A 27,134-nucleotide genomic window follows, 5' to 3' on the forward strand; every position below is an offset into this window, starting at 1 on the left:
TTCTGTACCGATATCCATGACCCATAATAAAACAGCGTGTAATACGGATTTTTTATGTATTATTTCTATCATGTATCATGTATTTTTTATATCAAATCCTATAAAAAAAATCTCAAAGTACCCATATCAACTGAGAGCTTGCAAGAGGCTATTGGTCGGCTAGTCCTGGCATAAACATAATATTCTGTTTGGCATGATCATGTATGTTTCAACGACTAGACGTATTTCCCTGTTCATCATGTGATTGGGCGTGCTGGAGAATTTTGTAGGGCTTTGCCTTCTACATGTACAAATTTATGTATACATTTTTGTAATTGCTCCTCTTGGGGTTTGATTTCACCCAAAAGAAGGACCCTGCCTCTTCATTTAACATTTGAATCCAGACCCTATACAAACCAATGGTCATGTGTTCGTACGGAGAACGCAGTCTTCAGCAGTTGTTTGGGTGGACATGCAGTTGTATATGTTCAGTTAATACATCATACTGTATGACTGTATAAAAGTTCAGACGCCGGTCACAATGTACAAACATTAGACACAGTTTTAGATAAAGCTGTAGGGTAATTTGTAAAACACGTGTGATTATGAGAAATAAATAGCTTAATTTCATTCATGCGAACGATTATGTTACTACATGTATTACACAAACAATTTCAAGTACTAAATACATGTATGTAGGTTATATAAATGAGTGGAATATTATATTTTCACCATTATTAAGGCCTGTGGTGGTCTCATTTTATGAAATAAAATAACGTAATATATACATGTATGTACTTATAAAAATAATAATCCACCTGAAGGGTTTTAATTCTGGTTTAACTATTTAGGAACCACTACTTCTAACGGCTTTCAACAATACTTTATAAATACATAGCATCATGAAGACGAAAAGGGGGGGGTGCCTTATTTTTTTTTTTATTATTATATTAATAGCATGCATATGACTCTTTTTTAAGGTAATATATGATATGTGCTTAATGACGTCTGGCTTAGAGCGCGGACGTTAGCTTCCCTTAAATTGGAAACAAAATGCTTTTGCAGATCATCTTGAAAATACCACAAAACAAGTCAATTACTTTTTTCTTGAAATACACATATATACCTCCACCCCCTGTCTCTCAACCCTTTTGCGACCCTTGAATGAAATGCATTCCTATTAAAAAGCACAGTTAGCCTTACTACATGCATTTTGACCACTGATTTTGTCACATAGGGTTTTTTTGATGAGCTTATTTTGTGTATTTTATTATCTAGACAAATCTCATATTTAAACTTTACGTTACACGAATCAACGGTTTCATCGCCTAAAGAATGCAAATTTCGTGTACCTTTCCTTAAATGTTTATAGCAGGTAAACAAATTTCATTGATTAATAATAAAGGTGTACGTTGTTTTGGTTTTTACAAGTTACTTTAAATAGAACAGCGACTTGTAATCCCGGGTTATATAGAAACGCCTTTGTCTGGACATACATACAATAGATATCGCCATTGAAATCATCGTTTATTACGGAATATATAGAGTGGTTAAGTTCACTGACCCACAACTAACAGACCGCATCTTTAGGCACAAGATACTTTGACGCATTTTGGAAAAGTCGGGTCAGGAAACCAGTTTTAAGACACCTCCTAACCATGCCTGTAAGTGAGAGCGAAGCAAATAAAATCTATGATGTCTGTGATGCTAACAAGGATGGAGTTGTGACAAAACTAGAACTTCTAAAAGGACTAAATAAATACTTTTCACAATCTCTGTCGGCTGACCAAGTAACAGTAAGTACTTTTAATACTAGATTGAAAGGGAGATAATAAATACTATTGCGTTTTCCCTTTAAATAGATTAAAACGCTTGCATACTTTCTAGTGTTTTTATTTACAAAGAGAAAGACTGCCTTTTTGACAAATTTGAAACGGCATTGAATAACTGCATATTGCTGAAAATCTAAAGAAGTTCACAGTTGCATATACATTTTTATGTTAGAAGAATATTTTTTCTCTTCAATGGAGCTTAAGAAAGTTGAAAAGGAAACAAAAAACCAATGAGGAGTTACATGTTATTTTATTTCTCGATAAAGTTACGCTTGGTAATGAACTTTTTGAAGAAATTACCAGGACATTCCATTGGAGGGGGGTATATACCCTCCTTTGTTGGAACATTTTAGCAAAACAAAGCAAATAATAGCATGTACTCCCCTTTTTTGGAACCCTTGTGGAAATTAACCCCTTTCCAAAATCTCTTTACCTATCCTTGCATCAGTTTGTGTCATTGCTAAGGGTTAGCGGAATACTTACCCACGACTGATGTTTGATAATGTATTGTGTCATTGACAGGATATGTTTATTGGTCTAGATGAAGACGGCGATGATAAAATAACAAGAGCAGAATTTGTCGGTCAACTCTGTCATAAAATGAACAGACGGTATGTATTCACTTAATTACAGTTGCTCGGTATAGACCCAGTGGCAGATTTATAGGAGATCCGGGTTAATTTGGAACCCCCCTTTTTTTTTTAGAATTTTTATTTTTAGTTTCCTGAAAAATTTAGGCAAAAATTGAACAAACAGTAGCCTAGACTGCCCCTTTGTCAAATCTCTAGATCCACACCTGACACATGCGCATGAGACACATGTAACTTAACTTAAGATTCACTGTTGATTGGTTAATAAAAGAAATCAACAACAACAAAAGACATAAAATGATAAACATACTGCAAACAAATAAACCTTTTTTTCATATGTCATTTTCAGGTTATTGCTGTATCTTTGAACATGTCGGTATTTGCATAAGTTATGCGATAATCCCTTTGGCGTAGTCGACGAGCATGCTTACTACACACTTCCGCAAGGATAATTCTTTTGAGTTTACATACATTAGGCATTTTTATCGACTACTCCACATTTAACACGAAAAAAGTCTATTGGTTTTTACAGTTTACAATTAAAAGTAATTGGAATTACATATATGATATGCAAGTATGTTGATTCAGTCCTGTACCATACTTGATATGCATGTACTTATAATATACATGCATGTTTCGAACCATTCGGATATATGGATTGTACGTATACCTTTATATGATGTGAAACGTATGCACATTTTCACGAATATCATTAAGTATAGTTTGCCCATACGCATGGGGTTTATGTCATCAACAGGTCGTGGAAAACAATGCTAGATTACCATTTGAGTTCCTCATTTTCCCCAATACTCAGAGTCTTCTTTACATCAATTTCCAAAAGATGTTGTATAAAAAGATGTCAAAATGTATGTACAATTCTGTATTCAGTTATAACCAGTCATACATGTAAATGACGATGATAAAATATTCCTACGTCATATAGTGGATTCTTCAAAACATCAATCTGTATAGAATGACATGTACCTGCCTTGTACACTATTTTTCACTCCCTTAATGAGGTAGACATAGGGTACGGGACACAACTCTTACAAATCATTGGAACGTTTGTATTAAGCATTTTATATCAGTTTTATGTAAGCATCAAAGTAACTTGGATTGATGTCATTCTGATTCAAATGAAAGATTGATAGGCTTTGGTAAAATTGAATATGATGTATGATTTCAAAAGTTAAGTCCCTTACCCTAGGTCTACCTTCTTTAGATTTCATTAAGGTCTGTATGTATATACATGTACATAAATGTATTTAATAACGTCAGCGGTTCGTATCTTAACAAATAACTTTCAGTTGCAGCAAGTGGACAGACAGGTGAGCCGAAAGCCTACCTACCTTCAAATTTGGTAGTGGGCAGGAAATTGCCTTGTACTGTGAAAAAAATTTGTGGCTAGGAAGACTTAGTTATTGACCTTGGTCTCTTTTACACATCGCCAATTTCTCATCTTATCGAGCGAGCGTCAAGATGGAACATGATGAAAATTAAACTACTTTTAATTTTAAACTGATACCATCTTCATTCAGATATAAAACTAAAAATTAAAAGAAAACAAATCCTTGAAACTGAAACTTAACACAGTTTTCTTAAAGAAACCGGCAATTTTTTTATACAAGGGGGCAGCTTTTCGAAAAAAAATCAATATTTGAGCAATTTGTTTGTACTCAGCCCTAGGTAGCAAAAATGTATGATTCAATAATTTTCCCATCACTTATATCATTATATGAAAAGAAAAAGTCTGTTATACCTATGACGAACAGTTTTTGGTACCATGGAAACGAAAACCCAAATCCATTAAAATTCAGCATTTGAGAGTCTTTTTTCGACTTTATGGAAATGATTGTAAAATTCTATGAAATGAATTGCCGAAACTACGCAGACTTTTTGTATCGCGCTAGAACTCTAACAAATAGGCTTCTGGAACAGGGTTATGTTGCTACAAGATTGAAGTCGTCACTACAGAATTTTTATGGTCGTCGTCATGAACTCGTGGATCGTTATGGTGTATCCATCTGCACCATGAAAACTGATTTATTCAACGGGTTATAGTTTTCCTTTCCTCGTTTGTCTACCCCGGACTTGACTTTTTATGAGCCACTTGGCGGGTGTTTCTAGAAAAGCAGAGGACGCTTACCCTACCAGTGCACCTGGTCCATGCTCCCAGTTTTTTGTTACTTTGTATGTATGATTTTAGTTACTTTATGATCTTTGTTGTGTATGTCTGTTTCCATTACACTTGAACGCCTGCATTGTAAAATAACTTATTACAATAAACTATTTTCAATTATGCAGGGAGGGATTTATTAAAGCATTCAATGAGATTGACCAAAACAAAGATGGCAGCCTGTCACATGAGGAGTTAAGAGCCGTATGCCGGAAGTGTGGTCATAGCGACGACGAAATCAATCAGATGATTAAGGCGATCGACACAGACGGTGATGGAAAAATATCTCAAGCAGAATTTCTGAAGTTGGTGTAATGGGAGACACCAATCTTAGTTGACAAAAAGTGTTCTATATCCCTTTACATCATATATCATTGTTTTCTTGTATTATACACCTGCAATAAGTATTAATCAGAAACGCTTTAATTTTAATAAGTGATCACGGCTGGACTTACGTACAAGCATTGTGATAATTTATTTGACAGCTAGAAAAGGCTTAGGGCTCTTCCATTGTTTTTGTCTTTGTTAATGCATACATGTCAGTTCATTTTTGGATTTTGGAAAAAATTCCAGCGAAAATTACGGATTATTTAACCTAAACAAATAAAACACAATTTTTCGGTACATGCAACCTTTTTATATTTGAACACAAGCCTGGAATAACATGCTTATATTTGAACACAAGCCTGGGATAACATGTTGTATATATTCTAAAACAAACAAAAAAACTAATCAATGACTTATTTTTATAAGCTATAACAACAATAGAGTTATTCTATTAAAGAAACAAAATGGATGTTAACGCCAAGACTTGTCACTCCATATAGTCAGATATTCTTTGACAGCAGAAGTCAGGTTTTCTATACCTTCCTTAAGTTTGTCCTCGGTACAGAAACTTATAGAGATCCGAATACAGTTACTGAAACTGCCTGTAGGTGATGTGCTATAAAGTTAAAATAGCGGTTACAATTACGGCTACATGAACAAAAATGTGTAGGGTTGGGTTGCAATAAGTAAAACATGAAGATGAAATTAAGAAAAGACATTTAAACCTCAATAAAAGCAGAACAACAAAAATACGTATAATTTACTTGTGGGGCATACTAGCTTTTTTTCTTGGAAGAATTACGTTGATGTTTATGTTTAGTGAAGCACACACATCAATAGTATCCTTTGTCTAAACTTTAACTGATCCGATAAGCATACACATAAAAACTTAGCCTTATCTGTTTACGTCAATTATGATTGGATAAGCTTAAATACCGATCGTAAGCCCTACCTAGGTACGTCAATTGTGATTGGATAAACACCCTCTTCAATAGTAAGCCTCACCTGGATACACCAATTATTGATTGGATAAGCTCAGACATCAATCGTAAGTCCTATCTAGATACATGCTTTACGTCAATTATGATTGGATAAACACACACACACATCAATAGCAAGCTCTACATAGATATGTCAATTATGATTGGATAAACATACACAGCAACAGTAATCCTTACCTGGATCCTATAATAAAGTTGACGCCATGTTTCTCAATGGCAAGCTGAAGGAGCAACTTAGAATCTATATTAGATGGCAGCTCTATCCACAGGAAGAAACCACCCTGGAAATATAAATTTTAGTAAGGTTTTAATGAAAATTTGAAAACATTGACCGTTGTATTCTTTAAAGTTCATAATGGTAAAAATATTAAAATACTCATGAATGTCAGTGGCACATTTCTACCAACACATTTTTGTTAGGGTGAAAAAAAATCTTCGCGATCGTCGTCAAAACTATGTTTAAACTTGGAAAATCCGGTTTTTATATTCCTTGATGAATTCACAAAACAAATTCGTAAATAAGACTATTCGTGTTACTTTAATTTCAGGTCTGTATTTTAGCAAATCATTTAGGGTTCTACAAATCTAAATTGTACAGATGTGATTCTAGCATCGCCATGTTGTACATCGCCGATTGTCACAAACTGGTCTCCATCGAAGTTAATTCAACTTTGACATCGTTGTGAAATTCCACAATGTACATTTACTTAGATGATGATCAGATTAACACTTTGGGCACCTCAATAAATTCAACTTTATGCTTTTATCAAAGAAGTAAACATGCACATGTCATAAAATTATCGTAACTCGTAAACGCAAATTGGTTTTAATGTAGAAAATGGATGCCCTGTCCGCAATCTGCTGAATATTTTGGCGGACTAGTACGAGTAACACACATCCACGCTCACTCCAAAATGAAAGGCGTAGTAGCAGTAAGGGCCATTTTCGGACATTTTTTTTCTCTTTAAACTAGTATCTTTGAATTATTTGGATCGATTTTCCCGAAGAATTATGCTTGATCTTTCATTGCAAAACATTCGAAAGTAGGTCCGTTATAAAAGAAAAGTACATTTTGGGCTTATGAAGTGGCATTTTATGTCATGTTTGCTGATTCCAACAAAAAAACACAATCGACTTTCAAAAAAATGAACCAAAAACTGAACCTTACTGACCTATTCTCAAACTGTTGTTTTCTAACAACAATTAAATTAAAAAAAAACGAATTCTGTAACCTTGTCCAATATTGTTCATATAAAATATGGTAGATTCTTTTATTATACATTATGTGCTTCTGTCATAACTTCTATGAGCATGAGTGACACATATCCGGGAGGTAGAAATTTGGGTAGAACAAAAAATTTCTTTGTTTACTTCACAATTAAGAACAAAGTGGCATTTTTTAATGTTGACTACTGCTGAAAAACTCAGAAAATCAGAAGACTAGATACAAATGGTAAAGTATAATGCTTACCTCGGGCTCCTTGAATTTAATAGGTACAGGGAAATTCTCGGATATGTAATCACTTACATATTTCATTCTCGTCTGAAATATAATGTATGATACTGGTGTTGAGTTTGCAGTCCAATAATGATAATCCGGAACGAACTTCCGAGTCATACTGTGTAGTTTGGCTAAGAATTTTAATTTCGGGGGACACGCTTTTTTAATTTCCTTACATGTACACCATGTTTAATCAGATTTGGGGAGCGAGGGGTACTTGGAGCAAAATTTAAGATATAACCGAAGAAATAACAAGGATTTTACAAAAACCTCCCAAATAATATTTTAAGATGTGCTCAATCAAAGCATGAAATAAAATATGGGGGTCACTGAGCAAAAATATAGATGTTATGAAATGGATAAAATCAGAGGAGTCCAAAATTCTGATATAAATGGCTGAACATGACCACTACATCCTCAACTCTTAAAGTTTTACGAACACGGACCAAAATGGTGTCATGTGTTCATGTGCGTCATGATGACGTATTTATTCAACTATCGTGTTCTGCTTCCAATTATAGCAATACATGGTGAGACATCGAGATTATGATGTACTAAAACAGACGAAACTGACCCTACTAGAGCATACGGTCCTTACCTAATATAATTGTTTAACTGAGTCCGAGTTGCTTATTTTCTTCAGTTTTTATCTTCTGATTTTATTTTTTTTACAAATTTTTTGTATGTTTTGATGTTTTTATCATTTACTTTTATGAAGAAATTTTTCAAAAACCACGCATTAAACATACCCCATATATTCCTTTGATTTTGTTAAGGTGTGAAGTCACCATCCCTTCCTTCAATGCTGTCTTTAGTAACCGGGACGTGTAATGGTTAAAACAACCTCCGCTCCATGTTGTGTTGCTAGAATATAGAAGCATCATCAATTGATTTATTGACTGACTGATTGATTGATTTTAGTTTTACGTCCTTTGAATTTCAAGGCAAAAATGTTTTATCTATTGAACTGACCCTGTCTTGTTCTAGCCCGATATACTGAGCATATTAATATGATGGCTCACTGAAACAACAAATACTCAAACGCATTCATTTGATTCCAAACAAAGCATTGTAGTCGTAGCTCTGTCTAATATTAGCCACACATATTATGTTTATTATATATTTTACTGAGAAGCAGTGACTACCAATTTTGAAGCCTCAAGTATGACTCGAGCGAGGATCGAACCCTTGATATCCCATAGCCTAGGCGAAAAAGTCCCAAAACCACGTAAACGGTTGAACTAATCATAACAAAGTGATCTGAAGCTCAACATGCAAAGCACATTATGATCATGATGTGACAAAATTCCAGTACAACTTTAAACTTTTTTACATGATGTATGTGACAAGAGTTGGATACACACGTGCATGTTGGTAACTATCTATGAACACTTAAACATTGTACGCTGCCAGAAAACAACAATGTATTCTTACCATGAAGCCACACATTGTAAGACCCTTTGTGGAGCCTCAATCCAGCCTAGCCTCAACCCAGGAGCTAAAATCTTGGAAAATGTTCCATTAGATAGAACGTTTCCTTTAAAGTCTGGATCATTTCTGTAGGGAAAGTCAATAATTCATCACGTGATAAGAATCAAACATTTCTCACATGTAAAAATATATATATTCTCTTAATTTGAATTACATATTGTACAACAACTGGCGTGCAGGCTAACTAGTTATTACACATAGAATGATGAGTAGTACATCTAACATACTTGTAAGAACAAGTAAACTCGAAATCACCATAATATAGAAATGAACAGAAATCGTGCAAAAATCAAAGAAAACAAAAGTATTGTTATCTGGGTCGGATCCAGGATTTGAGTTTAGGCGGGGGCGTTAATTGAATTAAATGCAGTGCAAAGCAAGGCAAAAAATATTACGGGGCTAAACTTGTGGTAAAACTTTTTCCCCACCGATTTGGTACGCCAGTCCTTGGATCCGTGCCTGGTTATATGGAGATTCATTGTATGTCTTGTTCTTTTCTTTTCTCGTTTTTTGTTTACAAGAAATGGTCTAGTTTCTGTTTTATGAACATTTAACTGAAGTAATTTCGCATATAATTCTGGCACTTACTTGTCATCAAAGAACAATAATCGAGGCGGACAACTTCCGGTGTAATACAATAAATTGTAAACATCTTCAGTAAACAGTAACAAGTCGTACTTCCGGGCGAGGTGGATAAGTTGTCTACATCTCTCTAAAACAGTAAACGGAAAATTGAAAGAAATTGTAGACTATGAATTATTTTACTTTAATGTAGAGGATGCAAATTATACTAGACCATTTTTCTATTCATAGCATCTGTTCCAATTCTATAAATTAGATCAGATTAATCCAATATCTGACATGGCATGTAACCCCCTGGTTCACGTACCCGGTTTTTGCTTTGAGAAAAAAATCGATATGTTTTTCATATAATGCATGATGTATGTGCAAATGAATTATAAACAACATATATATATATATATATATATATATATATATATATATATATATATATATATATATATATATATATATATATAAAATCAATCACGCATTTGCCAAGTTGAACATCATTTTAAAATGGTGATCGTTTGGTTTGTTGAACAAATAACAAAATTGTTGTTCACTATCCTTAAATTCAACCTCCTTCCCGTTAATGCTGCAAAAATTTACATCCATTATCGATCTGTTCACGATCATTACTCTAGGTTACCAGTATGACATGGGCTTTACGTTCTTTTTTTTAAATTCTGTACTTGTTTCATACCCGACATTTTCTTATTTCTTTATTTAACACAAAGTAGTATCAACGATATGAGCGTGGTAAATCTTTATTCACTGGTCTGACTCTACCTCCCAAACGTACCTGGTGAAGAACAAACTCCTCTTGGGTTAGAAAAAGTGGTCATCAGATATACCATTGACCGAAACGGCGTCTTAGACTGACCCTTAGGTTGGTTTTCTTGGACTGCTTTCTCTAGGGCATCTGGTATAATGCCATCACTATCAGTCGGCACTGTAACACAAAAAGAAACTTCTTTCTTGAAAACAGACTAAAGGCGATAATAAAATATACATGTACAACAGCAGTGCTTAAACCCGAGATACGGCAATACATGTAAGGTCATACACACTTTCCGTTTCTCAGAAACAAACAAAATCAGAAAGTAATATAAAGCGAAATTAATCTCCAAACAGTGAAGATAATTATTGACCCACAATGTCATATTGGAGACCCATGAGACTATAATTTGATATTTTGCAACCCAAGAGAGATAAACCAAGATGGCTAACCCTGCTGCTTTTGTTTTTGACTTCATACATGTCTTCTATTGGAAAATTCATGTACATGTATGATGGTTCTTAGGACCTTCACTCTAAAACGAACATACACTAATTATGTGTGTATATATTCCTATATAGTTACCTGTCCTCTTAATTGTGCACCAATGGTGTCTGATGTTGCTCACCCGACCTTTTCAACACATGTTGAAATTCCCTCAATAGCTTTTTTAATCATTTTTATACATCGTGTGAGCTAGCGGACGGACGAACGACAGTGAATCAGAATACATGCACGTTCGTTAAATGACGGGCATAGAAAAATGTATTAATATATAAAAGTAAACGATGGATCAAAATGCACAAGTTACGAAGACTAGTAAAATGTTCAAGTACCACTCATTTTATTGAGTGTAAACAATATTAAAATACAAAGAACCATGTTTTCGCCAAAATTAACCTGGAACTACTTTCATCCCTAAGTCATCTCGCAGCATTTTGATAGCAATAAAGTAGGTCGGGTCCTCCACAAAGACAGGCGTATCTTTATCGAACATGATGGATGCCGTCAGATGTATACCATGTGTTGCCCCTGCCGTAACCATCAATTCTTCACTGAAACGAATAGAATCAGCTAGTTAACAAATTATATCTGTTTAATTTAATTTCAGATGGAACAAGCTTTCTGATGGGATTACAAATGTTGTCCATCATCGCATAGACAAAATTTTGTAATCTAAACGTGACGTCATCAATAATTTTTGATGATATACACGGTCAGTTCTGATACTATTATTAAATTTTATTGCAGGTTATTTAGTGTGCACCACGTGATTTAGGTTTTTCTTCATAGACCGAAAAATATAGGAGACATTCCTTCAATCGGAACTCCTCAGCCTTTCCAGTTATACAAAAGAAAAACTTCGGAGGCACTAGAGGGAACAATCTGTCCGAAATTTGACCGATTCTAAAATTATAGTTTTATTGTTTGAAAATTTTACCATTACTTTTTTTCCCCAGCTCCTCGCTTCGCGCAAATTTCTTGACAGAGTTATTGTTCTTTAATTCTATTGATACATGTATCTAACCAATTTCTTAACACCACCTTGTGAATAGAATTACTTTGAGTCGCGTATGACTACAATTCTGGCAAATTTTACAAGAAAATTACCCCCTCTGCATCCGATGTTATTTTTTTAGTGTAGCGGAAATGACCGAGTAGTTCCGATTGACATTCCTTAACTATAATTACTCCCCTTATAGGGGACGTCAACGTTGTAGGTCGTACATGTATGTACCAATAAGACGAGCCAAAGTTCAGGTAACTTTTATATAAAACTAATTTCTGCACAAGAGCAGTTCCTTTTCTGTATTATAGTATGTGAAGAAAATCTTTATAAACATTGTTACTTGTTCAAAAATCTTGACGGAAAATAGACAACATTACTTGACCCAATACAATTCTGAAAATAAATTGGAATTGTCAGCTGTATAAAATGTATCAAAATTGTGGTACGCAATGTTATCCGGATTCCGCCAGATGATGACGGGTTAGGGGTGCGTAAGAATAATTAAAGGTCGAACGAAGCGAGGAAGACAATTTTGGGCAGATCTTGTGAAAAATCAAGATTTCGTGCAAAAAATATATTTTCCCAAAAATTTACGAGGATGGGGCGTACGCCGTGTCCGTCCCTATAAATTCGCACCTTTACCTGGACACCATTGTTGCATTAAAATCGTAAAGAACTGAATCAATGGACATGAATAACAATACCATCTCTACGTGTATATAAAACTTAAAATAATTGGACAAAATGTGATGGTGAAATGAGACAACCAACACACAAGTAGTCATTTACAAAGAAGAGGCAGAATCTCTAGCCTTTATTACACACTTTGACTCGCATACAAAGGTAGCCACCTTTAAAAAGATTTTAAGCTTTTAAGCCTTTAATACAAGAATATTAGAAACATGAAATATAAAGTGGGACAGCACTATTATAGATATGAGGGGGGAGGGTGGGCTTGAATATTCAAATTATACCAAAAAAAAAAGATATTCATATTACCTACAACTTTTTGTAGGTTTAAACTGGTTTTGAGCTGGCATGTCATTTAAATGCTAACAGTCCTTTATCGAGCATTTGTGTAACGTATAATCAGTTTTTTATTTGTGTTTTAACAAGGGTTACAGACCTATTGGTTATGATTTTTAGATATGTTTAATTGTGTTATATTTTTTTACAGTGGCCAGTGTTAATAGGGGAGTGTTGCCATCACTCCAAAGTACTAAAAGTACTTTAACCCAACCGCATATTTTGCTCATGTCTCAAGTCAGCAGTTTCTGGCCTCTGTATGTTTTGTTTAATGTTCACTTCAATAGATTTTACTTTATTTTGCTTAGTTGTTACTTTATTTTCCTGGAGTATATAGGGGTAACTATTTTGATGTACCCGTGTATACTATTATTATTGGACCAGCTGCAGTCTGCCCAGTAGTGTGAGGGTTTCCTCGTCGTTCATTGAAGACCCATGGGTGGCCTTGAGCTGACATTTTTTAAGTTGGGGTTCAGAGGGTTGCCTTTTTTTACATAATCACAATATACATTCTTCTTATATTCAATGTAAAAGAATAAGAACAAACATTTTACCAGAAGCTTATAAATGTGAAAAAAGTCAAGATCTAAACATAAGGAGGCAGATCTAAGGTAAGGGAAACAACTCTTACACAACTCTTACACATTATTGAAACGTTTGCGTATCAATCTCGTGTAAGCATCAAAGTAACTTGGATTGATTTAATTCTGTCTCAAATGAAATCTTGGTAGGCTTTGGTGAAATTGAATATGATACAAACATATCACTGATTTCAAGATTTGTGTCACTTAACCTAGGTCTACCTCCTTAAAAATTCAAGACGCTAATGTATAAAAGTAATCTTAGAATTCAACATTCCCGAAAAAATTTCACCTTTGTACAGTATCACCATATTGCTGGGTCAGAAACAAGGCTAGCTGTTCCAGGAAGTCTGGATCTCCTCTCATTGGACCATACTGGAATATGAAACGTTCATCTTCTGCCTCCTAAAATACGTAAAATAGCATGGATATTTGTAACTACAAGAGGATCGAGGATTGACAACCGTTTATGTTTGAGGCATGTGCTATATACCTTTATTTTTATTTTCTTAATTTGAATATTCGAATGCGAAAAGAAAAAGTGAGTTTATAAAAATGTTTAAAACCGTTGTTTACATCCTTTGTAAAATCGTAGTTATAAGTGGCTTGCTCCCACTATCGAATATGCAGCTCGACTAATATAACTCGGCTTGCATATTTCTAACTGACAACTGTACAAAAATTAGTTCTATGTTCATTACGGTCATTTACAAAAGAAGTTCAAAGAGAATATCATATTGATGACACCTTTTATTGTAGTGTTAAAATCTTATATATAGAAACCCTATGTAATTTGCCCTATATCGCGTGCCCTGTGTTGCATACTCTATATCGCTTACCCTAAATAGCATACCCTATATAGCTTACTCTAAATAACGTACTCTATATCTCGTGTTGATACAGCATGTGATACAGGTAGATTTCTACATGTAATATTCACTATGACTATATTAAATGCCCTCGTTTCTTCGAAGCTGAATTGCGTTCTGTGGTGTATACTCTACTTATATAACTCTTATATATAATGATGAAAAAACAAGAATACACAAAAATAAAGTAAAGCACGTACAACAAACTTTGGAGTGTCATCATATTTAAAAATAATTTAATTTCAGATGTAACGAGCTTTCTGATTGACCAAATTTTGCTATGTGACTGTGACGTCAATAAACCATTTTTGATGATTTACTCGTTAAATTTTTGTACTAAAATTAAATTTTATCAGTCTATTTGAAATAAGCTCAATGCCCGTGGTGCGAAATCGAAATTATTTCCTCGTAGTTACAAATTTCTGAAATTGAGCGAGCCCATGATTTAAAGAAAGTAGGTACAGGAGTGTTCATGTACAGTACAAGTAATTTTTTTTCAAATGTGAAAATCAGACTCAATCAATAAATGTACACAATGACATGCAGGGGTGGATCCATGATTTGAGTTTAGGGGAGCGTTAATTGAATAAAATGCCGTGCAAAGCAAGGCAAAAAATATAATGGGGTGAAACTTGTGAATTTTTTTTTTCTTACCGATTTAGGGGGGCGGGCGTACGCCCGGTACGCCAGTCCTTGGACCCGCCCCTGACGTGTATAATAATCATAATATACGTATTTATTTTTGCATGACATGTGCGCACACACAAAGAAGAAAACTAAGTTTAAGAAATAAAAACTTTGAGGCCTTCAGCTGCATTAGGTAAGGTCGAACCCGACTGGCTCTCGTTTACCACCAATATATACTGAATATTACATGTCAAAACCCGTATGATATGTCATATCGACCCTAGATAACTCACAGTATCTAAATAACCTCAAGGGCTATCGGCCAAGGGGTGATATAAGTCGAGGGTCTATAAGGTATATGCTACGTATAGATTTTGATATGTATTTATGTGACCTCACATTCGTTATCTGATTATATTGTATTTCATGCAAAAATCTTGAATTCTGATTGGGTAATGGGTGATCAGTTATTTTAGTCTATTCCCTGCACATTCTTACTTGCCCCGCCTCCACTAAACAGTGATTAGTGGATCGATATATCACCCCGACGGCAGCGATATATCACACGATATAGCACCCTCCTCTAGGATATATCACCCTCGAAGTCACGATATATCACACTATCGTATTCAGTATAACATAACACATACTGCCTGTAGTAGAGGGTGTTACGCATCGTATCACACTCTGTAAATATATCACCCTCGACTTCGTCTCAAGTGATAAATTTACCTCGTGTAACACCCCCTAATACAGGCAGTATGTGTATAATATAAGATACGCAACATAGATCAGGTTTTTGATATAGGGAATGTAATAGGGTAAACATGTTTAGTGTAAGAGATACAGGGTTTAAACAATCACTTATCATGCATAAAAAATCGTGTATTTTAATCTAAATATATACTGAAGTCGAATAGATGCATACAATTTATAATATAAGGATGCGCGATTGGAATGAGAACTATTTTTCAGTTCATGTAGAATATGATTGGGTCGGATTTTGGGGTTTGTAAGATCATACATGAGTGCATAGGAAACACTGTAGATAAGACAGCTAGAATGTCATCGAGTACTTATAAATATGGTAACTGTGCAAAACACATACAATAAAGCAAATTAATATGAAAGAAAGACCGTCCATACTAAAGTTTACAGTAAATTACTCTCACCAAAACAAGATATTAGGGATAGGAGTACGAGTCGTTTAAATAGTTTTCCTAAAAAAAAAATCAAAAAACATTAAACAAAAAACAAAAAAACAAAACAAAACAAAACAAACAACATATATCAAAGAAAGATAACTCCGTGTTTACACATTGCCTACCATCGTTATTTTTGTCGATTCTAGTAGCATTTCCTTGCATCCAGAAATAGTCTCCGATCCCGGGGCACCCATCGCCAAAGGGGTGATTGGAATTTCTTTTCGTTCATCGTATAATTCCAAGTCTTCGAATAAATCACGTTTTGGTATGATCGACATTTTTCATTTGCTTTGTAGACAGCGACAGCTCAAATATGACATGTATGGAGGACCAAAGGCGTTATAAAATGTCATACGACTAGCTGTTACACTCTTCACTGGGGAATATGGTTCATAAGTCTCGTCATATGACTCCGTGGTTTCACGAGAGTAGATCCTAGTCTACCATTCAATCTTTAGAGATTTGCCATTTTCAGAGCGTTAGGTTCAGTATTAAAAGCAAAACATATTTTCGTGTAAAAAATACCCATAAAAATGACAAATAAATATATTCACATGACAAAAGTGCAAAGACAAAGTGTAAAATAGAATGTTTAGCATTGTAATAAGCGTTTCGAGATCCTAGAAGTAAACAATAAAATGCAGACCGGTTTTCGGGTTCTCTCTTATCCCCGAAAATTTACCCTTATCCTCGAAATTAAAACAAATGATATTCCAGTAGTGGGCTTAGTCCAGTACAATCCCATAAATTTAGTCGTTAAACTTGGTCAATGTCATAGCAAGTGTATGAGTCATCAACATAAGGGTTTTGGAGAGCTAAAAGACAAAGTAACTTTGAATCATAATAATTGTTATTTCATTGTTTTGTTTTGTTCTGTTTTTTTAATGAATATTCATGTAGTTGAAAATTTTCACTTATTCGACTGATGCTGTTTCGGTGGTTAGTGCATAAACAACATTATTTTAGAAGAATGAAGGATAAGAGTATTGAATATTTCGAGGTTATGAGTTAAGTAGTACCCCAGCTAAGAATCATGCAATGTTATGCATGGTAGGCCAGACTACATATCTTTTTTTTTTGTATTTTGTTAAAAAATGTATGGGAAACAGAAATTAACATATGGCTGTTCAGATAACCCATGTTCAACCCTAGACTCCTAATGCATGTAGTAAATCAAATCACACCAAAGGTCAGCGGTCAAAGTGGTGAATATTCATAAACTGGGATTGGAGAGGGCCAATTACACCATGGAGCAGAGTATTATGATATTGATGTGTAATTCAGTTATTTCAGAACACGGTTTTCAGATATCTGTCAATTTGTAGTTCTTCTCATATTTTTGTAATAATAAGTTTTCTTATATTATAATTATTTCATATGATTACGGATTTATACTTCAGTGATGTCCGGAATCGCATAACATAATAACAAAAATTCCAGGAACTTTCATCTAGACATCTCACTATATATATTTGGTTAGGGACATGCGATTTAACTGAGAAACGTGGGAAATATGTACATTTAGTGTCTACAGGGAATGAACAAGTACAGCAAATCTGCGATAACTATAAGAAAATATACAAATATTTCCCAACAGTTAAATTAGTTTTCCTCGAAATTTTGTTTTATTCTGTGTTTTTGTGGAACTTGTCAACGGGACACCCGCAACCAGAAGAATTCCGGGAAACAGATAAGATCCTTGAAGGACAAGTTTCTCAAGTTAATAAATTTATTAGGGAAACTAACTTACTTCTCAGAGGAAATTCACCGAACTTTGGACTTGATTTTCAAAGAGTAAGGAAACATGCAAACTGTGCACCAGTTTACTCAAATAATTACGGACTGTATATAGATGGAATTCACCCTCACCCGGACTTAGCACGTCTCTGGTTGATCAGAATTATGACACGACTTGTTGAGGACTGTAAAAATACAAATTTGTTATAATTCCAATTTTGATCGTCTCTATTTTATGCCTGTCTATGTAGTATATAGGGAAGGTGAGATTTATCTCATGCCCACTGCCCGATTATAATGTGAGATTTATCTCATTTAATACACTGTAGTGACATTTTTCCTAGCATTACTTATAACAGTGTGAGATTGATCTCATCTCTCAGACTCTGCAATGTAGGTAATTTTACCCATTTATTTTGTGTTATTGTTCCATGCATATATGTACATGAATCTATGTCGTCGCCCGAATCAGATGGTGAGAACGAATTAATTTTATCAGACGATTTTCTGTTACATAACCAAACAACAAGTTGAACAAGATATCGGTTATCTATTACAAAATTCTTCAAGAAATTCACACGATCCTTTCGATTTTGGAATATTTGAAATTTCAGAACAGGATGAACAGGACATAGATTATTTTTCGCACGATCCTACAAGAAATTTAAACGATTTTTTTTATTTACCTGAGGTAAATACACCTGCAACTCCAGCTAGGTTACAATTACATGTAGGTCCAGATAACTTACAAAATCATAAAATTATGGAAAAATTAGCAAGTTGTAGAAACTTTGGTGGCTATCCTCATGAAAAGGCATCTCAGTTTTTAGCCGAATTCGAATCAAATGCAATTCTTCATAATATTATGCCTGATGAAGATGCAAGAAAAATAGCAGTCCTTCATTTACATTTGTGTGGACCAGCCCTTACATGGTTTAACTCGTTAGGGTCTGATAAATCTTTTTTGGCGAAATTTCCTACGCATATTCAAACAAAAGTACACAGAAGTAGATCTAAACAGCCCAAGTTTATTGCTTGAAAGTGAGGCATTCTAATCTACAAGGTGGACACAAGGACAAACCATTGATGATTTTTATTCTCAGCTTTTAGAAAGAGCTACAATATTGCATAAGAATGATAATGAAATTTTGATAAAATTTATCAAAGGGCTACCGGATCAGCTAGCCTTTTTCGTAAGAGCAGGTAACCACACTGACAGTTCAAGCGCATTATCTGCAGCCAAAATGGGCGAGGCCTATGGGTACCGGTCAAGCAATATTCCGCTAGTGGCCGCAGCTAAACCGGTCACAAATAAAAAATCAGTTTGCAAGTGTTCAAGATTTGCAAAATTTAAAAGCTAGTGTTCTTGATGAATTTCAGGGGCAAATTAACTCGTTAACACAAGCAATTTCTAATTTGAGTACAGATTTGTCACGTCAAAAAGGTGGAAATATAGAGAATCATATTTCTCGCCCTCGAGATAGAGGCAACATGACACCAACAGCTCATAATTTGTGCCGAAAGTGTAATTCACCGGGTCATTTTGCACGCGCGTGTAACTGGAATGAACAGGGCAATATATATCCCAAAGCTCAATGTAATACTTGTGGACAATCTGGCCATAAAGCGCCCCAGTGTGTTAAATATCGTTCGGGAAACAAGAGGACCCCGGGGTTCACAGAGCAAGACCCCCGGGAGGGACGTTAAGTGAAAATGACGTAGAAATAGAAGCCCGTGAATCAAAGTCTAATTTAACGTCACCAGAACCAGAAAATATTAATTCACGTACTTCAACAACTTCACATTTTGGTAGCGATCATGACATAAGTAGTGAATTTAAATTTCTTTATTTGCCTGTTAAAATTTCTAATCACGAGATTTCAGCACGGATAGACACAGGAAGTTCTATAAATGTAATTTCAGTTCAACTTTATAATTTAATACCAGACTCCTTCAAATCTAAATTTACTGCCACAAATGAATATATTATTTCAGCAAATAACCAAAGGGTTCAAATCTACGGTACTGCCGATATTAAAGTTTCTACGCCGAATGGAAAACATTGGATAAATGTGTATATATTAGCACAAACTTTTCATCTATTCATTTAAGGAACAAGTTACCTAATTTCACACAAGGTTATTCTAGACTTTACTGATTTAAGCGGTGGATCTAAGCATTTTAAGGTAAAAACACAACATGAAGTATCTATTCCTCCCAATACCGAAATATTAGTATGGGGGAAAGTTGGTGGAAAAGCCCGGTTTGGAATGCAAGGCCTGTGTGTTATTAAAATAAATCAAGACCGAGGCGTTATTATCTCAAAGGCAATAGTTACTGTAAATAATGATAAACTTGTACCTGTTAAAATTTTAAATTTTACAAATGAGATTGTCCATGTGAATAAAGGACAGATTTTAGCTGATTTAGAATTACTATCTAAAGAACATATATGTATATCAGTAAGTGACGATAGTGACACTCATTTTGTGCAAAATATTCAATTAGCAAAGGACAAATTAGATATAAAATGTGAGACAGCTGACTCTAAATTGTTGTCATATTTTAATTTGCCTGATCGATTATCGGAACAACAAAAGGCCTGTATGGTTCAATTATTACAATCTCACAAGGAGATTTTTGTAACTGACGAGAATCCTAATTTGGGATACACAGACATTGTGAAACATAATATTTGCCTTAATCCTAATTTCCAACCTAAACATCAGCGATCGTACCGATTGACTCCGGAAAAGAAAGAAATTTTAAGGCACCATCTAGATGAACTTATGCGCCAGGGAGTAATATCTCCGGTTGATGAATGTGAGGACATCCCTATTACAAGTCCCATAGTACTCGTTTCAAAAAGAGTTCATGTGAATAATTCTTCAGAAAAAATTTCCAAGGAAAATAGTTTATCTAAATTTCGTGTTTGCTGTGATTTTCGATATTTGAATAGCCAAACTCAACATTTTAGTTACAGTATTCCTGATTTGCAAGACTTGACAGAGTCTTTTTCAACAAAAAAGCCAAATTTTCTAACTTCCACTGATCTCTCTTCTGGATTTTTCCAGCTTCCAATTGTAAATGACAGTCAAAAGTACACTGCATTTAACACGTGCTTCGGGACGTTCAAATTTTTTAGATTACCGATGGGACTCAGTTCATCGCCACCCTCTTTCCAACTTTTAATGGACAAAGTTTTGAAGGGACTTACTTTTAAGTCATGCCTGTGTTATCTCGATGATGTACTAATAGCGTCGGAAACTTTTGAGGAGCACATCAGTGATTTGAATGAAGTTTTTACTAGATTAAAAACTGCGGGTTTAAAACTAGGCCCCAAGAAATGTGTGTTTGCTCAAGAATCTTGTATTTATTTGGGACATAAAATTTCAAGTAGAGGAATTGAGCCACCCCCTGATCGTATTAGGGCACTCGAGGATTATCCGGCGCCAAAAAGTGTTAAGGAATTGCGCCGTTTGATTGGTCTTCTCAACTGGTTCCGCAAGTACATACCCAACTATAGTGCAGAAATGGAACCCCTAACAAAACTTTTGAAAAAATTCGTCCGTTTCGAGTGGAAAATTGAACAACAACGAGCATTTGAGAGAGTAAAATCATTATTGATAAATTCACCTGTTTAAGCTTTTCCTGATTATAACCTACAATTTCGCATTGCAGTTGATTCTTCAAGTAAGGGAATTGGTTACTTATTATATCAAATTGACGACAACAGTGAAGTGCGAGTTGTAAGACTCGGATCAAAAGCGTTGAGTAGATGGCAAAAGGCCTATGGACCAACAAAGCTGGAAATGCTTGGAATGGTAACGGCTGTGCTCGAATGTTCATCTTATCTCCGGACTAAACCATTCATAATTGAATGCGAGCATCAAGCTTTAAAGCCTCTGTTCAATAATCGTCTTAAGGGTGCGATATTCGAGCGCTGGATAGCAATTCTCCAGCAGTATAATTTTGAAATTAAATACAAAGCTGCTAAAGAAATGCAAGTTCCTGATGCACTGTCAAGATGTGTGCGAAATTCAACAAATACATTCGACAGTCCAGAAGAGGAAGATCCATTCTTTCCTTATCATCAGGAGACAGCAGGAAATATAATTGTTCCGGAGGGAAAGCTATTTCCATCCATAGTAAGAAATGCGACATCAAGTGATGATGAAATTCCGCAAATAAATAACATTTGTTTGCCACATACAATGCCGAAAAATGATTTTACGGCAAATTTTCCTCACAAACGACTTGATTTTAAATACTCTAATGAATTTGTTGCTAATACCGAGGATGTTGAACCAATTTTTAAAACATCGCCAGTAAAACAAAAATTGAGATCAAAGCTGCAAGCGCACCCCATTGAAACGAGTGTTCAAATAAAAGAAGTTCAAAAACCTATAAATTCAAACGAAGTCGGACAAACAGAATCTTCCGTAGCTAGGAATGATATAGACATACTCAATGAGACGATTGACAATAAATTGAATAGTTCTTCCGATATTCAGGATGCATCTACAGAACCGATCCAAGTTCAATATTTTGATCAAAGTACAGAGAGCGCTGATAACTCAGCAGTTGGAAAAGTGTTTGATCAAACAACTGATATTGAAACTGTTAATCAGGAATCGAAAAATTTGCTATCAACAGAAAAATGACGAACAAATTAATGATGCTAATTTGAACTCAATAAAAGTGTTACGTGAACAAGGGTTAACACGCGAGTCAATAATTAAGCTTCAGAGTCAAGATCAATATTGTAAACCAATTATTGAGTACCTAGATAAAGACAGACTTCCAAAATCACAAAAGGATTCAAGAAAACTTTTACTTTTCACTATATTGATGGATTATTGTTTCATTGTCGAACGAAAAAATCAGCTCGTACTAAAATAATGAATAACTACCAACTTGTCATACCTGAAATTTTGATTAAAAGTTTGCTTTCTTTGTACCATGAATCTACATTAGCTGGGCATAGTGGCATACGAAATACTTTGGATTTAGTTAGTGAACAATATTTCATTCCTCAAATGAGTCAAAAAGTTACAAATTTTGTCCGTTCTTGTCATGAATGTCAGAGCAGGAAAAATACTACTTTGAAAACAAAAGGAAATGTTACTGCTTTCCCTACACCGTATGCTCCATTTGAAGTATGGGAAATGGATTTACAATATGGTCCCGTTCCAATGTCTCGTTCTGGAAACGCCTATATTTTTACGGCGATAGATTTATACAGCAAATATATGTTTGCAGAGGCTATTCCAAATACGGACCCACTAACAGTAGCGAATGCCTTATTTAAATTAGTTACTCAATTTGGAGTGTGTAAAACTATTGTGACCGACCAAGGCTCGGAATTTATTGGAAAATGTTTCAAGGAAGTTTGTCGATTATTTGACATTGTACAGGAATATACACCCAGTTTCACACACCATTGCCTGGGAGCATGTGAAAGGCCACATCGAACTTTATCAGAAAGATTAACTAAGTTTTCTCCGTTTGAAGTGGTGTACGGGACAAAGCCTAAATTTCCATTATCTGTCCACATTAAAGACACTGATTTCACGTCCTTACCGAAAGACTGTCATGAATATATACGTCAACATGTCGAAAAGCTGAACATAATTCGCAAACAAGTTGAGACAAATATTGTAACATCTCAAAGCAAGATGCTCGACAGAGTAAATAGTGACAAAATACCAACAAATTTTAATGTAAGTGATTATGTATATTTATTGAAGGAGCCGACGGGCCAAGGACAGAAGTATAAAAATAAATTTGCTGGTCCATATGTAGTATCAGATATTCACAGCCCACATATGTATAAATTGAAGGATCCTTGTACAGGAAAATTATTTTCACAACCTATTCATGTTAATAGAATAAAATCTGCTTATATGCGTGTTCCTAATCCTTCAAATTATTTTCTTGATCAAGTTATCACACAACAACCCGTGGAACATATATCTAGTGACATTGAGCATCAGTCGGAATCAGATAAATCACCAAGTGCTCAAAATAATAGTAATGAAAGTGAACACGAACAGGCGGACAAGTCAGTTAATGAGGAATTATCGGATAGAGGAAGACCTAAACGAACAATTATAATACCGGAAAGATTTCGAGATGAAAATTTTGTGAATGACAATGATATGAGTAGTGTTTCTGAGGACTTTTCCGAGACCATAATGAAAGTGAAAAGATTTCTCGCTCAGAAAACGGAAAACGGGAAAAAACTGTTTTTAGCTCATATAGTCGGAGAGCCTGCCCAGCACGCAATCTGGCTACAGGAAAATCAGTTGGGACCAAAGGCGAAAGCGAAATTAAATTCTCGCCCACCGCCAGTAGTATGATTTTGATGTTATATATTCTAACACGGATGCTTGATGTAACTTTGTAAATAATATAGTCCGTGAGAATTTATCTCATGACTAGTTTTCGTATATAAAACAACTCTTTGATTTGATATATTTAATTTGCTTGTGAGAATTTATCTCATAGCATCCGTTTACTGCAGGACCTAATTTTGGAAGACGGATTTTGAACCAGTCAGATGCACATGCCTATTGTTAGTGAGATTAATCTCATAACAACGTTTATAGACTCTTATGTAAATATAAAATACATGGAAAGAATCCATAGAAGTTCTTATGCAGATAGTGCACCGTGAACATTTTTTTTTCAGAAATAATTATGATTGATGCAAACCCTGAATTTGATAAGTGTAATTATCCTCCAAGACGAAGTTGCAGTAACACATCTGTGAGATTAATCTCATGATGAATATTCATATTGACTTTTGATACCAACGGACAATTTTGAAACTTTTGCTAAAATTTTGATGTTGATTAATTTGTTAGTTAATATTTTTACTTGAATATTCCGGCATCACTGATCAAGTTGTTGTGTATATTATAACCATATTTTTCATCACCATGGTGACCTATTTTTACAACATTTTCATTGTTTCCGATTCACTTTTCCTTACATATAAGAACATTGACTTCAAGTTGAACACCATATGAAAGTATATAAATGCGTTTGTCTACAGTATTTTGTTAATATAATTTTTCACAAGTATTTACTTTAAAAGTGAATTTTGACATCTCAAAAATTTATAGTTGAAATTTTTAAATATTTTTGTTTGCAACAAAGAGTTTCAGTGTGGATTTAATTTAATTTAATTTAATTTTTTGTATTCAAGTCATAATTTTATATCAGTCTAGTAATCTTTAGTAGGACATTGAAGAGAGTTATGACCCCTGCCAAGTTCGATAATAGGTATATTATAGCGTTGTATCACAAAAGAGGTTGTATGATTTTCTGTCTATATGGTTATATATGTCACTCACAAATAAAACCTAATGTAGCAGTGCTTTTAGTGGTCAAATGTGAAAATGTGTGTGTGAAAATGCGAAATTCGTGTCTGGTACATGTAATTTATGTTTAAAAGAGAGTGAGAGAGAATGAAGCTGTTTGAAGTGGTCATCACTATACGCATTTTCTACTAAATAAGAGTTTTAAGGTCTCTAGTGATTCCATATAATTTGTTATATTTAACTTGCCATTCTTTTGACGCATAGGATTATCATACATGTTTCACTCTAAATATGTGTTATACAAAAAGCTTACCGAGAATATTATCGCTATGATCTTGAGATTTGAGTTGAAAGTGGTTTTGATTTTAGTGTTATAGTAGTGTGTATCAGGTAATTGCTCAGTGGATAAGAGTGGTGGAAAATATTTTTTTTTGGTGGCGTATGAAGTGAGTTTAAAACTGAATCCCACATGTAAAATTCCGGGGAATTTTCTTCTGGTGGGGGATATTATGATATTGATGTGTAATTCAGTTATTTCAGAACACGGTTTTCAGATATCTGTCAATTTGTAGTTCTTCTCATATTTTTGTAATAATAAGTTTTCTTATATTATAATTATTTCATATGATTACGGATTTATACTTCAGTGATGTCATAACATAATATACATGTACAGCCTCGTTTTGGAGAGTTGGAATAAAAATGTCGTTAAGATAAAACGTGGTTTTTGTAGAGCTAGTTCCCAATCCAAAAATACGGAAAATATAAGTAAAACCAAAGTTGTGACAAGAGGTCAACGTGGTGAATATTCATTGACTGGGATTAAAACATAAACAACCTAATAACCAAAAAAATAAAAAAAATAAAACATAAAACAACCTAATTACAAAAAAAAATTAAAACATAAAACAACCTAATAACCAAAAAAAAAGAGAAAAATTAAAACATAGAAACACCCTAATAACCAAAAAAAAGATGTAGCCTTTTTATGTGGTGGGTTCACATATTACAGAATTTGCATGATTCTTTCAAAGGCTGCTACTTAATTTGCCGAGTTAATTAAGCTGGGCCGTTACCAAATGTTACGACATGATACCGGCAACATCATATTTTAGATTATACTTCATAATGCATATACAAAATTAGTATATTTTAATCTAAATATATGATATTAGAGACATATGTTGACATTTGTTTCAGTAATAGGAAAACTGGTGATATATATTTTTATATAAAAATCAGTATTGTCTTTGTAAAATTGCGTTAGTTTTTTCTTCCTTTCTAGATATTTTTTTATTATTAAACATAAGCAAAGCTGAAGAAAGTACGTCGAAATCGAGCATTTGGTCCATATGACTACATAAATTTCCCGCTAAAATTACTTTATTTAAAGGCAAATTGCAAAAAAAAGCACAATTGGCGACCATATTTTTTATTATATATTTCGATGTAATCTACTTAGAACTACTAGTGTGCGGAGATTTTAGCACATCTGGATATATGTCATTTGGTATCGCCCCATATTTTGGGGATAAAAGTTACGTAGTAAAATGTACATTATTGCAAAATTTAATAAAAGAAAATAGAAAGAAAAGAGAAGAAATGTCTACTTTTTATCATTGTAAAACACTATCCCTATTCAATATATATGACCCTACATGTATTATGAGTTGAGTGGAATAAATAATTCTAGATGTGAATTTGAACACACTTGCTTCCTGTGCATGCATAACTTGTAAATGTAGGACGTATACATGATCTTATTTAACCGATTATCAAACTATGAAAAATCTATTTGAAGTTTCATTATTGTTTTTACCGAATGTGCTCCGGAACTTACCAGCTCCTGCTTCGTAGATTCCAAGAATATCTTACTACATCCTTTGACACTCGGTTTTCCACTGTAGAAATTACAGGGCACGCGCGCATGATAGAGTTTGTATTCGGAATCCTTTTCTACCATCTCTAAACGCGTTTATAAACTGCTCTGATAACACGTTGCACGTGACCAG

The 27,134-nt window shown here is 34.3% G+C and overlaps 2 protein-coding genes across 4 annotated transcripts; one reads left to right on the forward strand and one right to left on the reverse strand.

Moving 5' to 3' along the window:
- The first annotated feature begins 1,378 nt into the window (after positions 1 to 1,378).
- On the forward strand, positions 1,379 to 5,201 carry LOC148602863 (uncharacterized). Its single transcript, XM_088551583.1, has 3 exons — positions 1,379 to 1,775; positions 2,334 to 2,422; positions 4,706 to 5,201. The coding sequence occupies exons 1-3, from the start codon at positions 1,638 to 1,640 to the stop codon at positions 4,890 to 4,892; spliced, it is 414 nt and encodes a 137-aa protein (XP_088407709.1). The 5' UTR covers positions 1,379 to 1,637; the 3' UTR covers positions 4,893 to 5,201.
- A 108-nt stretch (positions 5,202 to 5,309) lies between these two features.
- Positions 5,310 to 27,096, reverse strand: LOC148602864 (uncharacterized). Of its 3 annotated transcripts, none has more exons than XM_088551576.1 (10): positions 26,963 to 27,096; positions 13,649 to 13,761; positions 11,140 to 11,294; positions 10,264 to 10,413; positions 9,486 to 9,609; positions 8,841 to 8,963; positions 8,156 to 8,270; positions 7,377 to 7,448; positions 6,083 to 6,186; positions 5,310 to 5,520 (listed from the first exon to the last, which is right to left on the reverse strand). In XM_088551576.1, exons 1-10 carry the CDS (start codon positions 27,083 to 27,085, stop codon positions 5,376 to 5,378), a joined length of 1,224 nt encoding a protein of 407 aa, XP_088407702.1. In that variant the 5' UTR covers positions 27,086 to 27,096; the 3' UTR covers positions 5,310 to 5,375. The 3 variants fall into 3 exon arrangements, with proteins under 3 accessions (XP_088407702.1, XP_088407701.1, XP_088407703.1); XM_088551575.1 differs by lacking the exon at positions 26,963 to 27,096 and adding an exon at positions 16,180 to 16,407; XM_088551577.1 differs by lacking the exon at positions 26,963 to 27,096 and adding an exon at positions 14,238 to 14,382.
- Between the last annotated feature and the right edge of the window lie 38 nt (positions 27,097 to 27,134).

The sequence above is a fragment of the Perna viridis genome, chromosome 11 (genome assembly GCF_037379345.1).
Source record: "Perna viridis isolate PV_CMFRI_1.1 ecotype Kerala chromosome 11, ASM3737934v1, whole genome shotgun sequence".
Lineage (NCBI taxonomy): Eukaryota > Metazoa > Mollusca > Bivalvia > Mytilida > Mytilidae > Perna > Perna viridis.